Source organism: Oncorhynchus masou, unplaced genomic scaffold (genome assembly GCF_036934945.1).
Source record: "Oncorhynchus masou masou isolate Uvic2021 unplaced genomic scaffold, UVic_Omas_1.1 unplaced_scaffold_4406, whole genome shotgun sequence".
NCBI classification, from domain to species: Eukaryota; Metazoa; Chordata; class Actinopteri; order Salmoniformes; family Salmonidae; genus Oncorhynchus; species Oncorhynchus masou.
This window is the reverse complement of record NW_027010798.1, coordinates 13002-28459: the sequence shown is the minus strand read 5'-3', so window position 1 is coordinate 28459 and position 15458 is coordinate 13002. Positions and strand designations below refer to the sequence as shown.

The 15458-nt window shown below is 41.6% G+C and overlaps 1 protein-coding gene and 1 long non-coding RNA gene across 2 annotated transcripts; one reads left to right on the top strand and one right to left on the bottom strand.

The window, feature by feature from the left end:
• The first annotated feature begins 3005 nt into the window (after window positions 1–3005).
• On the top strand, window positions 3006–6256 carry LOC135535076 (RNA-binding protein 25-like). The gene is made up of 2 exons (XM_064961804.1): window positions 3006–3089; window positions 5720–6256. Exons 1-2 carry the CDS (start codon window positions 3006–3008, stop codon window positions 6254–6256), a joined length of 621 nt encoding a protein of 206 aa, XP_064817876.1.
• A 1200-nt stretch (window positions 6257–7456) lies between these two features.
• LOC135535075 (uncharacterized) lies at window positions 7457–8478 on the bottom strand. Its single transcript, XR_010454808.1, has 3 exons — window positions 8208–8478; window positions 7709–8055; window positions 7457–7590 (listed from the first exon to the last, which is right to left on the bottom strand). It is a non-coding gene; the product is annotated as an uncharacterized LOC135535075 (long non-coding RNA).
• Between the last annotated feature and the right edge of the window lie 6980 nt (window positions 8479–15458).

Below are 15458 nucleotides of genomic sequence, written 5' to 3'. Positions count from 1 at the left end.
TAAGGCTTTGGTTATCTTTAGTGTTTAGGTTAGAGTCAGTTTTAAGTTTTGGCCAGACGAGCTGTCAATGTGATGTTGGTCAGAAAAGTCCATGTAGTCTTTCCCTTCTCAAACCTGTCCTCCCCCAAACCAGTTCATATCATGTATTCCACCACCAGCACACCTGATTCACTAATCAGAGGTTTGGATGATGAGTTGACCAGTGGTACAAAGTGGACTGGATCTTGGTGAACTATGTGGAGAGTCTTCCAGGGACAGTACAGTACAGACTGAGAAGCTAACAACAGTGTAGTTTACTCAACTCATTCAAACTATCATGACTATTGTTTAGAGAGAAGATCTGCACAAGGGCATAAAGTTTAAGATATAGCAAGAGAGGACAATATGGTGCAAGGTAGCCAAAGTGGAATCAAAAGTCATAGGCCTAATCATCAATCAAATATGAAATATAAAACCCAAATATAATCTACATATAAAGACAACATGTCATCTACATGTGTTATAGAATAGCTCCCTTCTCACATCCCAGGTCATGTTTGGACTGGAACGTGACAACTCAACGGGCTATGCGCATCTCCCCAATAGCCTACAGACAACTTTGCTGAGTGCAATGTCATTAATGTGACCGATATGTACAGTATAATAAGCATAGTGAAGAAGGAAAAGATCTCACCTCTGACGCACAGCAGAGACATCGCTGCTGAGATTTCCCCTGGAGCAAGAGTCCCTCAAGAATTTAAAAACAGTCATTGCGTTTCAATGAATGTCCTCCCCAAACGCTTGTTGCATCGTGAACTATCCTCCCAGTCCCTTGGGAGTTCAGCGGATGGATGATGCGCCGCTGCCATTTACTTGGATGAGAAGTTGGACGAACGCTCCTCCAGCTCACGATACGAAATGGTGGAGAACAACAGAGTGGTGATGTGTCGTTCACGAACGAACGGCTATTTTTGAACGGATCTTCTGTTGAATCTCGGGAACCGAATTGCATCGGTGAAAGAGCCATTAATCTGGCTCTATGATTTGCAAAATGCTACTACTGCTTGTTGAGCTCAGAACAACGTTTTTCTGTATATAAATTACAACATCATTATCTAAAGGGGGTGAATCCTCACTGCAGAAATAATAAATAGTGGGGAGAGCGGGTCAACCTGGCCAACGTGGATTTATTTCATTGAACTTTAGGCCCATACAAAGACAAATCACACAACATAACCTTAGGCAATAACACACGAAATAAAAGTCAAGTGAAAATAGTTATAAATGTCTTTATCAATTATGAGTAGCTAAACATTATCGACTTTTGGACACTGATGCGCAGGAGAACCCCTAGCTGTCAATCAAGCAGGAGCGTTGAACGGATTATGACGCTCAAGCGTTTCAAATGACGCAACAATACAGTTCCAGAACAGAGAAAGTTAATGCCGAAGATATTATTCGGTTCAACGCTAAAACTGAGGTTTGACACGTGTGATTTGAGGTGAGTCAAATATTTACAAAAGTTTACAATACATTAACCATCCGCTTAGTTATTTATGTTGCTATCAATCACTCCATCTGTATCTACTCTTCTGTCTGTCTGTCGGACTATCTGAGTTGTCTGTGTACAGTCTAGCCAGCATATGCCAGAAAGGTTCTTTCACAAAGTCTCATAGAAGGAGGGCTGATCAATAATCAGTTTGGTCTTTTCAATTAAACTGAATACGTTTTGATGGACAGGAGGCGACCTGATCCTAGATCAGCACTCCTACCCTGAAACACTTTGTGAACACAATCCAGGTGTACTGTGATTATGAAGTTGTGATGAGGTATTATTTTATTAGTTTTGCTGATGCATGATGGGTTATAGGCTAGAGCGTGAGGACTCAACTCTAAAGACTGTTTCTGAATTCACTGACCTGGTGAGTAAATGTTGTGTACAATGACACCATCTAGTGACAGAAACATAGAAACACACATTGTTGCTGAACGAAGGCATCTCTTTATTTTCCAGAAATAAAACTTGTAGACCTTTCCTGCAGTCTCTGAGGAGATGGACAGCTCTTCTTCTTCTGGACGATCTCCGTCTCCTACTGGGACTGTCTTCTTACCCCCTCCTATCATGTGGAACAGTCTGTAAGTCATTCATCACATAACCTAGCTGTGGTCCAGGGCATTATGTGTGGCTTGCTGAAGGAAGGCTCAGTGTCTGCAAGCTGTACGTAACGCCCTGGACCAGAGTGACACATGACCCACCTCTGGCCATCATGGACAGTCAACTCATCACATTCACGTACTGTAAGTCACAGTTGTGTGACTTGTGTAATTAAAGACAGTTAAATTGAGCAGAAGTTTAATTATTATTTTAATATTGTAGTAAATTGTCTGAGTTCACTTCCTAAGTAATGTGTTGACATTCCTTTGCTTCCAGCTACAAGCAGGCAGAGATGGAGGTTCACTTCCCGAGAGAAGAGAAGAAGACCTGTACAGAGAAGGAAGCCCACATGCTTGAGTTGATGGGGAAGGATCGAACGATCCGAAACCAGAAGAAGGAGATGGACAGACTTCAAGTCTGCCTCTGGGAGGAGGAAAAGAAGAAGAGGAATTGTGGAACGGAGAAGGACAAGATAATTGAACAATTACAGTCTGAGACAGACCATCTCCGAGCCCTTTTAAAAGATGAAAGGAGGAGAAGAAGAGTAGAAAGGGGTATCATGAAAGAGTGGAAGGCTGAGATCCTGAGACTGAGGGAGGCAGAGTGCCAGAGGGAGTCAGAGAGCCAGAGGGAGGCAGAGAGCCAGAGGGAGGCAGAGAGCCAGAGGGAGTCAGAGAGCCAGAGAGATGCAGAGAGACAGAGGGAGGCAGAGAGCCAGAGAGATGCAGAGAGACAGAGAGATGCAGAGAGACAGAGAGATGCAGAGAGACAGAGGGAAGCAGAGAGACAGAGAGAAGCAGAGAGACAGACAGAAGCAGAGAGACAGAGAGAAGCAGAGAGACAGAGGGAAGCAGAGAGAGCCACAGAAGCAATGGAGCACCAGAGAAAACTGCAGGAGATCCACAGACTCAAACAACTGCTGGATCTACTGATGGTGGACCTACAACTGGCCCACGTAAGACATGTCATTGTTATTATTAAAAGGCAGTGTATATTTACCCAGCTGAAAATGAATAGTGGCAGACAGCGGTACACTAACCCAATGTTAACTTTTATTCCTTTCCTTAACCCTTACCTTAACCTCACTGAAACTATACCTAACCTTTACCTTAACCCAACCCTCGGTCCTGAACCTAACCTTCATTTATCTCAACCCCTCTGCCTTTCTTCTGCCGGTTGAATATCCACTTCCTTATTAACGTCATTACTGTTGTTGTTGTTGATAACTGTATCTGTGCAGGTTGTAAATAACTGCATTAGTGAAGCATCATTTGTAGGAATAATTTCTACAAGCATAAACATCAGAGAAAACATTGTTGTAACATCACACAAATTGTAACAGGAATTTCTCAAACCCCTAACTGAATGGGCAAGAAGGTTGTGTGTTTGTATTTGTACACATTTTGGACATAATTGATTCCATAAAATGTCTCATAATTTTTTCAAACCATGTCAATACATTAATTGACAATGAATTGTCCAGATGAATTGATCAAAATGACCCTGCTATTGATGTTGTCCAGTGTTTGATTCAATTACCTAGCTCTAGGTTGTATTTCTGTGTATCATTCTCTGCAAATCCTTTGAAAGTATGTCTTGGTAATAGGTTATCACTAATTGTACCTTTTAAAATGAAGCAAGAGATTGAGAGATTGAGGTTATGGCAGAAAGTCATGGAGGATCAGCGACCAAGACTGGCCTGGAACAACAAACCTATTGAGACAGGAAGAGAGAGGGAAAGAGAGAGAGAAAGGGAGATGGAAAGGAAGAGAAAAGCAGAACTGGAAAGACAAGAAATGAAGAAGAAAGTGGAACAGGCAGAAGAAACGATAAAAGCGTTAGAACGAGAGATTGAGAGATTGAAAGAGATTGAGAAGGAAATCATATTTGAAAGAGAAAGAGACATGCGTATTGGAGAGAATGAGAAAGTCAAACTGGTTAACGAAAAGGTAAAAGAGTTAGAGAGAGAGGTTGAGAGACTGAAAGAAGATATGACAACAAAAGAGATTCAATACAAAATCAAATTTGAAAGAGCGAAAGAAGCGTTTAGAAGACAGAATGAGAGAGTGAAACAGGTTAACCAAAATGTACTAGTGTTAGACAGAGAGGTTGTGAGAATGAAAGAAGAGATTAGATTGAAAGACGAGACTCAACCAGAGAGAACATTTGATAGAGACAGAGAGAGAGAAAATGATTGGAGACGAAGTGAAGAGGAGATGAAAAATAGAGTGGAGAGAGAGATGGAGATGGAGACAGCCCTCATCAATGACAAAAATACGTCTGAATTGGGGGAACTCTTCAAGAAAATCAAGGAACAGCGGATAGAATTAGAAAATATGGAAACAGACAAATATAAAGGGAAACAGAACCAAATGGACTTGGAGGAGAAGATGGAGGGTGAGCACAACAAACAGAAAGAGGGAGAAAGAAAGAGAACGGAGAAAACACCAAAACAGAGACAAGAAGAAGATGAGAAGAAGAAGGAGATGGAGAGAGAAGAAGAAGAGGAGAGATGCAAACAGAAGCAAATAGAGATGGAAGAGGAAGAAAGAGAAGGAGAAAGAGAGACAGAGAGAGATCAAAAGAAAGAGAATGGAGAAGAGACAGAAAATTATGGAAAGAGAAGAAGAGAGACAGAGAGAATGATTGAAAAGAGAGCAAACAGAAGCAAATAGAGATGAAGAACTGTTTAAACAGAAGCAAATAGAGATCAAAAGGAAGAGAAGAAAGAGACGGAAAATTAAAAAGAGAAGAAGAGACAGATTGAAAGAGAGATTGAAGAAGAAAGATGTAAACAGAAGCAAATAGAGATGGAAGAGGAAGAACGAGAAATGGAGAAAGAGAGACAGAGAGAGATCAAAAGGAAGAGAATGGAGAAGAGACAGAAAATTACTAAAAGAGAAGAAGAGAGACAGAGAGAGATTGAAAGAGAGATTGAAGAAGAAATATGTAAACAGAAGCAAATAGAGATGGAAGAGGAAGAACGAGAAAGGGAGAAAGAGAGACAGAGAGAGATCAAAAGGAAGAGAATGGAGAAGAGACAGACAATTATGGAAAGAGAAGAAGAGAGACAGAGAGAGATTGAAGAAGAAAGATGTAAACAGAAGCAAATAGAGATGGAAGAGGAAGAAATAGAAAGGGAGAAAGAGAGACAGAGAGATATCAAAAGAAAGAGAATGGAGAAGAGACAGAAAGATATGGTAAGAGAAGAAGAGAGACAGAGAGAGATTGAAAGAGAGCATGAAAGAAGTAAACAGAAGCAAATAGAGATGGAAGAGGAAGAAAGAGAGAGGGAAAAAGAGAGACGGAGACAGATTGAAAGAGAGAACGATGAAGAAAGATGTAAACAGAATCAAATAGAGATGGAAGAGGAAGAACGAGAAAGGGAGAAAGAGAGACAGAGAGAGATCAAAAGAAAGAGAATGGAGAAGAGACAGAAAATTATGGAAAGAGAAGAAGAGACACAGAGAATGATTGAAAGAGAGCACGAAGAAGAACTATTTAAACAGAAGCAAATAGAGATGGAAGAGGAAGAAAGAGAGAGGGAAAAAGAGAGACAGGAGACATATTGAAAGAGAGATTGAAGAAGAAAGATGTAAACAGAAGCAAATAGAGATGGAAGAGGAAGAACGAGAGAAGGAGAAAGAGAGACAGAGAGAGATTGAAAGAGAGCATGAAGAAGAAAGAAGTAAACAGAAGCAAATAGAGATGGAAGAGGAAGAAAGAGAAGAAGAGAGACAGAGAGAGATGGGTGAGAAAGAGAGACGACAACAACAAGAGGAGAGAAAGAGAAAGTTTGAGAGAGATCAAGAAGAAGATATATGGAAACAGAAGCAAATTGACATGGAGAAGGAGGGAAGAGAGAGGGAGAACAAGAGACAGAGAGAGATAGAAGAGATACAGAGACGACAACAACAAGAGGAGAGACAGAAACAAAAGGAGAAGGAGAAAGAAAGGGAGAAAGACAATGAGAATCAGAGAGAAATGGAATTAAAAGATCAGCAACAGAAAGAGATGGAGAGAGAAAATATGATTATGAGAGAAAGGGAGGAAGCAGGAAGAAGAAACGAGGGGCAGAAAAATATTTTGGGGGAAGTTGAGGGACAGAATGAACTGGAGTAGAACAGGAGAGATGGAAGAAAAGCAGGAAGTGATTAAGGAAGCAGAGGAAGAGTACAGGGAAAGAGAAGAGAGAGGAAAGGAAGTAAGCATGAAGAAACATGTAGTAGTTAATGTTAAAGCAAAAGCACGGGAAGTCTTCAATAGGCGTAAAGAGAGGAGGTTAGAAGTGTTGAAGGGGGAACGAGAACACATAGAAAGAGGACAACAAATCAGGAGGGAGAAGGAGGAAAGACGGCTGGAGATGGAAAGAAAACAGGAGAGGGCAAGACAACAAGAGGAGCAGGATAAAAAACGAGAGATTGAAATTGCTCGACAGAAAGAAATGTTGAGACTAAGAGAGGAGGAGAGGCAGAGAGAGGAGGAGAGAGAGGAGCAGAGAAAGAGAGCCATTGAAGGCCATTTATCTTTAATCAGAGAGAGAGAAAATATAATACAGGCAAAAAAAAGAGAGGAGATGGTGGAAGAGGAAAGAAGGGAGATCCTTGCGTACAAGAGGGGTGACTTAGAGGAAGAGGAGAAGGAAGAGGACAAGGAGGACATTCTCCCACCTGATAAAAGTATCCGGAGGAGAGCTGTGGGCTGGATAAATAAGAAGTGGGAGAAGAGGAACCTCAGAAAGATAGAGAGAACGTATCAGAGAGAGGCTGAGGAGGGCTATAAGATCGTCCACATAGGTAAGACCTGTTTTCCCTCTACTTATGACATCATCCTCTTTAGTCTCCTCTACACACATACGTTCCACACCAGTCATCATGTTGCATCATTGTTTCAATATAAAACTACTGTCCAAAGAATATGTTAGCTGACATGGCTCATTGAGTGACTGACTGACATAACAAGAAGAATACTGCTGATGTAACAACCACGTTTTTAAATGGTACCTTGTGTCATCTACTAGTCTAACTCTCAAGACTAAGTAGAGACCCAGAAAGAGTTCCTAAAAAACACACACAAAAAATGGGGGGATCCGGGGGCTACTAGTGGCCATGGGGCCCTAAGCGATCACATATGCCCTGGCACTATACAAAGAATAGGTGCCATTCTGGACTCATGTTCAATTTAGGGCCAGGTCAATTCTGGATGGGGATTATCGCACTTTATTGACAAATTCCATGCCTTGCTCAACTGAAAAGAGTAAAGAATCATTGAGATCCAATTGTGTTTTCTATTCTTCATTCCCTGTGTCCATTACATTTAAGTTGATACCAGATCCACTAAGTTGAATGTAAACTCTACTTCTTCTCCCCTTCCAGCCATCCCTGGACACACGAGGCTAACATCCACCATGACCCGGGCAGAGAGAGAGAGGGAGAAGAGGAAGGAGCTGCTGAAGGCTGAGGAGAGAAGGAAGAAGTTGGAGGATTTCAATAAGCAGTGGAGAGAGCGGTCCCTGCTTAAAAACACACTCATCAACAACTGAAGGAGGAGAGGGAGAAGATGAAGGAAAAGTACCTGGAGCAGATTAATCTGGAGGCTGATGAGCAAATCCAGAAGTTCAGCACCCAGTACATCACCCGGTGTCCAACCACCCAACACAGCCACGACTACAACCAAGGTCAGGAATTGCCGGTGTGGGCGACAGGCCAACAAGTAAGCCAAGAGCCTGTTGCATCTGGAGATGGCCAGCAGGAGGGGCCAAGGAGGCAACAGGCATGGGCAGAGAACCAGGAGGGGAGTTCAGAGAACCAGCAGGAGGGGCCAGAGAACCAACAGGAGGGGCCAGACAGCCAGCATCTAGAAGCTCCAAAAGGGATTGAAACATCAGAGCGAATCTCCAAGACCAAGAAAAAGCCAAGCATCTGGAAGAAAATTAGGATGGGGTAAAGAATGTTTAAACATCTATTCATGTTTTACACTGTTTATATATGTGTTGTCACTTTAAAAAATGACATTATCCAAATGTGAGGTCTTAGTGTACATGCAACACACATGTAAATATATAGATACTTACCTGTCTCTGTGATGTCTTACAGCCTTCCTGATGTGCTGTCTGCCTAGAGCTGGAACTCGATGAAGCCACAGTTCCACTGAGGTTACGTTGGTAATTAAAAGTGTCGGCCAATAATTCCTCCTCCTCTTTAAGTCATCAAGCCACATTTCCTCCTCAAAACATTATAGTCTCCTCAAGCCAGCAAGTATCCTCTTTATCAGGCAACAAACCATTGAAGGTCAGTGACTCTCCTCCCCAGAGCAGAGACTCTCATCTTTATCCAAGTTAAATTCATCTCTGATCACCACCTCTACAGTCCTAGAAAATATCCCAAAATGGAAATGGTTTAAACAGAAGTCCTCCCCTCAGACCAGTGGCTCCACAAACCAGAGTTTCTCATCTTTATTCAAGTTGAATGCAACTCTGATCATTTCCACCACCTCTCCTGTTAAGGAGGTGCTGAAAAGGAGGTCTGGGAGGAGGTCTGCAGGTAGCCTGGACTGGACCGGTAGCAGCTAAGTTGCTGGCTCCATCTCCGGGCAGAGCTGCTCAAGTCAGGCCAGTGATGTTTGATGTCATTTTGGTTGCAAAGTTTTACTCTTTAATAAAAGCATTTATTAAAAAAGCAATATTGTTGTTACGGTGTGGATTGTTTTGTTATTTATTAGAATTGAAACATCCAGTCGTCATGGTAGATGTTAGACTTTCAATGAGACACCTAACATTCCATCAGTTTGATACAATGTGTGACATGTTATAATAGAGAGGAGTCCTCTATACACATCTATTTTAGACCATAGGAGAAATATCAGATTGAAATAGCTTCTCTAAGAGTCTGAGGAGAGAGCAACAGTAGATGCATCGTTAGCTCTCCCACCTCCAGTTCAGTACTTGGGTCATTCCACCAATTGAGTACCTTTCGGGGAGTGTAACTTTTATTTCACCTAATTCTAACATTCTGTCATAAAAAGCACATGTTCAGCTTAATAAAAAACATGTTTTCCCATCTCAAAAGTAACAAATACATACTATAGCAAGTGCCTATTAAGTGCCAAATAAAGTGACAGGGTTGACTGTAACAGAGTTGACTATTTCATTTAGAATCAACCATAGATCCCCATGTGACTGGGGGAATGGAATGCAAGCTTACCAAACACATGTAAATGGTTTAAACATTTCTAGACTGTCTCTCTATAGGTAACAGGGTTGATGTGTTATAATTCACCCACCCAGTGGTGATTGCAGCATGTACATCTTGGTGGGGAAAACTCCCCAAAATGTTTTAGATGAATGCCAGCAAAGCCACTACACAACACAACACTAAACAATACATTAATTGCACTATAACTTTAACAAACTGTGCCCACAAACTGTTAGGGTCGACATAAAGCTGTCCAACAGCAGAGCTTTCTTTTCAGCACCATGGTGTCACGGCTTCAATAAGTAGTGAGTGCAGGAGTCAGGCGCAGAGAGCAGGGTAGTTGAAAAGATGTGGATCTTTAATATTCCCACATAACCAGAGAGACGGTCACGCCACACACACAAGGGAGCGTAAAGTCCCAGTCCAACCAAACAGGACGAAACTGATCGGAAAAAGAAACCACAAGAATAATCAAACACCACAAATAGAGAAACAAGCACAAAAGCCGACGGGCCGACTGGGTTTAAATAGCCCACAACCAAACCTAAACACGAAACAGGTGCAACACAGACACGACTAAATGAAACAGAAAAGGGGATCGGTGGCAGCTCGTAGGAGGGCGACGACGAACAGGAAGAGGCACCATCTTCGGTGGTTGTTCAGCACTTTTGAAATGTGCAGCGACAGAATTTTGAACATGGGCCATTCTTACAGTATTCTCCCTGTACACCAAGTCATAACTGCATATAAGCAGACAATGAAAGCTCTTACAATATTTGATGATTACATTTCTCTAAAACAGGCTATAGTCTACATGTGCACCATCAAGTCAGAGCAGTAGGCTAAGTTATGAGCAGGGAAAGGGACAAAATTATTAGGGTGAGACACATGGGCTCCTAACAGCTTACTACACGACATACACTTAGTATTACTTTCTTAGATACAGTATACATATCTCCCTGTAACGATATTCGTCTTCCTCTGACGAGGAGTGTGAAGTATCGGACCAATATGCAGCGTGATACGTGTCCATGTTGATAATTTATTAACATTGAACACAAAAAATAAAATAACAAAGACAACGAACGAAAACAAAACAGATCTGTCTGGTGAAGACACAGAGACAGAAAACAGTCACCCACCACTAAAATGGGGAAAACAGGCTGCCTAAGTATGATTCTCAATCAGAGACAACAAACGACATCTGCCTCTGATTGAGAACCATACCAGGCCAAACACATACATACTACATAGAAAAAATAACTTAAGACTACCCACCCCAACTCACGCCCTGACCAAACTAACACAAAGACATAATTCAGGAACTAAGGTCAGAATGTGACACTCCCAGGCATATTACATCATTAATAGAGAAGCTTCCAACCACTCAGGAGTCATGCTGAATAGCAGGCTAGTGATTGCTTTGTTAAGCTTGCAGTTAGCCACTGATTCCTTCCAAACCACTCATTGTTGAATTTGCGATTTCCAACTTTTTGTGTTTATTTGGAAAGGTTGATGACCACTGATACTTTTTATCTATAATTTCTCTTCATATGAAAAGGATTGAAAAGGATTTTCCAGTAGATTGTTGTCTGGATGCATGATGATGACTGCTAGCTTGGTAGCTATGATTTTGAAAATATGATGTTGAACCAATCACGGCCCAACCAGAGAACATTACCAACCCCTACGCTCCGTATTTCTCCCTGGCTGCCCCACCACCACAGAAAGCACTAAGCTGGGCTGAAACACCTGCATTTATGAGCTGCCTTCCTCAAGAAAGCAAAAAACAGACCATGTCTGTATGTGGCTTTTTAACTCAATTAATTATTTTTTTTTTTTTTACATTGTTTGCAACTGATATGTGACACATATTAATGCCAAAATAACATGCAAAACAGGCAACATATATATTTGTTTTTGTTAAACACGTAAATACAAATGTATTCTAAACTGAATTGCCTAGTTAAATAAAAGTTCAATTAAAAAACATATATAAATGTAATATTCTAAATCAGCTGATGATAGTGAATAAGTTAAACCCCTTGTTTTTACCATTCGGTGTCATATTCACTTTTTGGAGGTGAAATGCAGCTAAAAATGTGACATCCTCTGCTCAGAGGGTTAAGGGACCGTCTTAAAACTGCATCGCATACAATTGCCTGTAAATGAAAAATATCAATACCTTCTCAACGACATGACATAGAGATCTCAAACAAATTTGACACTGATAAGAGACCTCTTTTCTGGAATGCAATTAGTTACATTATTTTTTACTTCTATAAAATCTACAAAATGTAAAATAAATCACTTTACATAAAAATACTTTCTTAAAAAGTAAATATCTTCCACCTCATTAGACTTTCATGAAAACAACCAATAATTATTAGTTCACATCCCTCCAATCAACAACAATTACTTTTGTATTTTAGTACTTTAAGAATTTTCTGTCAATTTAAATTCACGTTACATTAAAATAAACCTGAATTAAAACATCACTATCTTCCACCCCACTCGACTTTCATGAATACAAACAACTGTTATTGGTTCATGGACGTCATGTCTCCAATCAACAGCAATTTGTGTTGTATTTGTTGACTTTGGATACTTTTTAACAAACATTAATTAAATTTCATGAATACTACTTTAACATGTCAATAGATTCCACCCCATGTGACATTCATGAGTAGAACTAACTGTGATTGGTTCAGGGACCTCATCCCTGATAATCTTGCAATAGATCAAAGTGTTTTAGTTTGGAAGAACTCACGGACGTGCTTTCAGATTTTGTTATTTGTATTATGGCTTTTAACATTTTGGTTTAACAGATTATAATGGGACATTTATTGGCTTGCCCCAAATCTTGGTTGTTGTTTAAACGTAGATCCATTTAATGTTTGACTGTCAGCCTGCCTCTGCCTGCCTCTCTCTCGGTCTGTCTGCCTCCCTCTCTGTCTGCCGCTCTCTGCCTCTCTCTCGGTCTGTCTGTCTGTCTGTCTGCCTCTCTCTCGGTCTGTCTGCCTCTATCTCGGTCTGTCTGTCTATCTGCCTCTCTCTCGGTCTGTCTGCCTTTCCCTCTCTGTCTCCCTCTCTCTCGGTCTGTCTGTCTGTCTGCCTCTCTCTCGGTCTGTCTGCCGCTCTGCCTCTCTCGGTCTGTCTGCCTCTCCCTCTCTGCCTCTCTCTCGGTCTGTCTGCCTCTCCCTCTCTGTCTCTCTCTCTCTCTGTCTGTCTGCCTCTCTCTCCCTCTCTGTCTGCCGGCCTCTCTCTCAATTCAAGGAGTTTTATTGGCATGGGAAACACATGTTTACATTGCCAAAGGTCCACTTCTTACGACGTTCGTGACAGATATTCTACCAACTTAAATTGACTTTACATTAAAGATACTTTCTTAAAACGTCAATAGCTTACACCCCATATTACTTTAATGAATACAAACAACTGTCATTGGTTCAGGAACCACATCCCACTAATAAATATCAATAACTTTTTATATTTTTTAGAACTTTTTATAACTTTAATGAATTTGAATTGACTTTACCTGAAAAATGCTTCCCTAAAACTTCAGATATTGGTTCAAGGACCTCTTCCCTCCAAACCACGGTAATCACGTTTGGACTTTTGGACATTACGGATTAAGTCAAATTGAAAACGTTATTGGTGTTGTTGAATTAGGTTTTCAAAATAGCAAGCTAGGACTGATGGTTTGGTTCTCTAAACTAGCAAGTATGTTGGTTTGTTACCAAGGCAACTACTGTAGCTATCTCGTAAACTTGCCAGCTACTTCAATGGATGTTGAACACATTTCTACCGGCAAATGTGTTAAATTATAGCCATGGTATAAAAGGGATAATCAACTCAGGGCTTTATGCTTCTCTGGAAAATAATGCAAGTCCATGGAAGGTCAGTTCCACAGTGTTCATTATTTACCATAGAACTCATAGTCCCTCGTTGATTATCCCTTACATCACTTTATGAGCTGGATTTGCCTTTCTTTGCAACAGTGGAAGCTGCTGAGGAGACGACGGCTCATAATAATGGTTGGATTTTTAAATATTTTTTTATTAATTTCACCTTTATTTAAAAAAAAGGCCATGGTGGCAAAGTAAATACAATATAGCAAGTAAAACACTGGAATGGTAGATTTGCAATGGATGAATGTGCAAAGTAGAAATAAAAATAATGGGGTGTAAAGGAGCAAATTAAATAAATTAATTAAATACAGTAGGGAAAGAGGTAGTTGTTTGGGCTAAATTATAGGTGGGCTATGTACAGGTGCAGTAATCTGTGAGCTGCTCTGACAGTTGGTGCTTAAAGCTAGTGAGGGAGATAAGTGTTTCCAGTTTCAGAGATTTTTGTAGTTCGTTTCAGTCATTGGCAGCAGAGAACTGGAAGGAGAGGCGGCCAAAGAAAGAATTGGTTTTGGGGGTGACTAGAGAGATATACCTGCTGGAGCGTGTTCTACAGGTGGGAGATGCTATGGTGACCAGCGAGCTGAGATAAGGGGGGACTTTACCTAGCAGGGTCTTGTAGATGACATGGAGCCAGTGGGTTTGACGACGAGCATGAAGCGAGGGCCAGCCAACGAGAGCGTACAGGTCGCAATGGTGGGTAGTATATGGGGCTTTGGTGACAAAACGGATTGCACTGTGATAGACTGCATCCAATTTGTTGAGTAGGGTATTGGAGGCTATTTTGTAAATGACATCGCCAAAGTCGAGGATTGGTAGGATGGTCAGTTTTACAAGGGTATGTTTGGCAGCATGAGCGAAGGATGCTTTGTTGCGAAATAGGAAGCCAATTCTAGATTTAACTTTGGTTTGGAGATATTTGATATGGGTCTGGAAGGAGAGTTTACAGTGTAACCAGACACCTAAGTATTTGTAGTTGTCCACGTATTCTAAGTCAGAGCCGTCCAGAGTAGTGATGTTGGACAGGCGGGCAGGTGCGGGTAGCGATCGGTTGAAGAGCATGCATTTAGTTTTACTTGTATTTAAGAGCAATTGGAGGCCACGGAAGGAGAGTTGTATGGCATTGAAGCTTGCCTGGAGGGTTGTTAACACAGTGTCCAAAGAAGGGCCAGAAGTATACAGAATGGTGTCGTCTGTGTAGAGGTGGATCAGAGACTCACCAGCAGCAAGAGCGACCTCATTGATGTATACAGAGAAGAGAGTCGGTCCAAGAATTGAACCCTGTGGCACCCCATAGAGACTGCCAGAGGTCCGGACAGCAGACCCTCCGATTTGACATACTGAACTCTATCAGAGAAGTAGTTGGTGAACCAGGCGAGGCAATCATTTGAGAAACCAAGGCTGTCGAGTCTGCCGATGAGGATGTGGTGATTGACAGTGTCGAAAGCCTTGGCCAGATCAATGAATACGGCTGCACAGTAATGATTCTTATCGATGGCGGTTAAGATTTCGTTTAGGACCTTGAGCGTGGCTGAGGTGCACCCATGACCAGCTCTGAAACCAGATTGCATAGCAGAGAAGGTATGGTGAGATTCGAAATGGTCGGTGATCTGTTTGTTGACTTGGCTTTCGAAGACCTTAGAAAGGCATGGTTGGATAGATATAGGTCTGTAGCAGTTTGGGTCAAGAGTGTCCCCCTCTTTGAAGAGGGGGATGACCGCAGCTGCTTTCCAATCTTTGGGAATCTTAGACGACATGAAAGAGAGGTTGAACAGGCTAGTAAATAGGGGAGGCAACAATTTCGGCAGATAATTTTAGAAAGAAAGGGTCCAGATTGTCTAGCCCGGCTGATTTGTAGGGGTCCAGATTTTGCAGTTCTTTCAGAACATCAGCTGAACGGATTTGGGAGAATGAGAAATGGGGAAGGCTTGGGCGAGTTGCTGTGGGGGGTGCAGTGCTGTTGACCGGGGTAGGAGTAGCCAGGTGGAAAGCATGGCCAGCCGTAGAAAAATGCTTCTTGAAATTCTCAATTATGGTGGATTTATCAGTGGTGACAGTGTTTCCTATCTTCAGTGCAGTGGGCAGCTGGGAGGAGGTGTTCTTATTCTCCATGGACTTTACAGTGTCCCAGAACTTTTTTGAGTTAGTGTTGCAGGAAGCAAATTTCTGCTTGAAAAAGCTAGCCTTGGCTTTTCTAACTGCCTGTGTATAATGGTTTCTAGC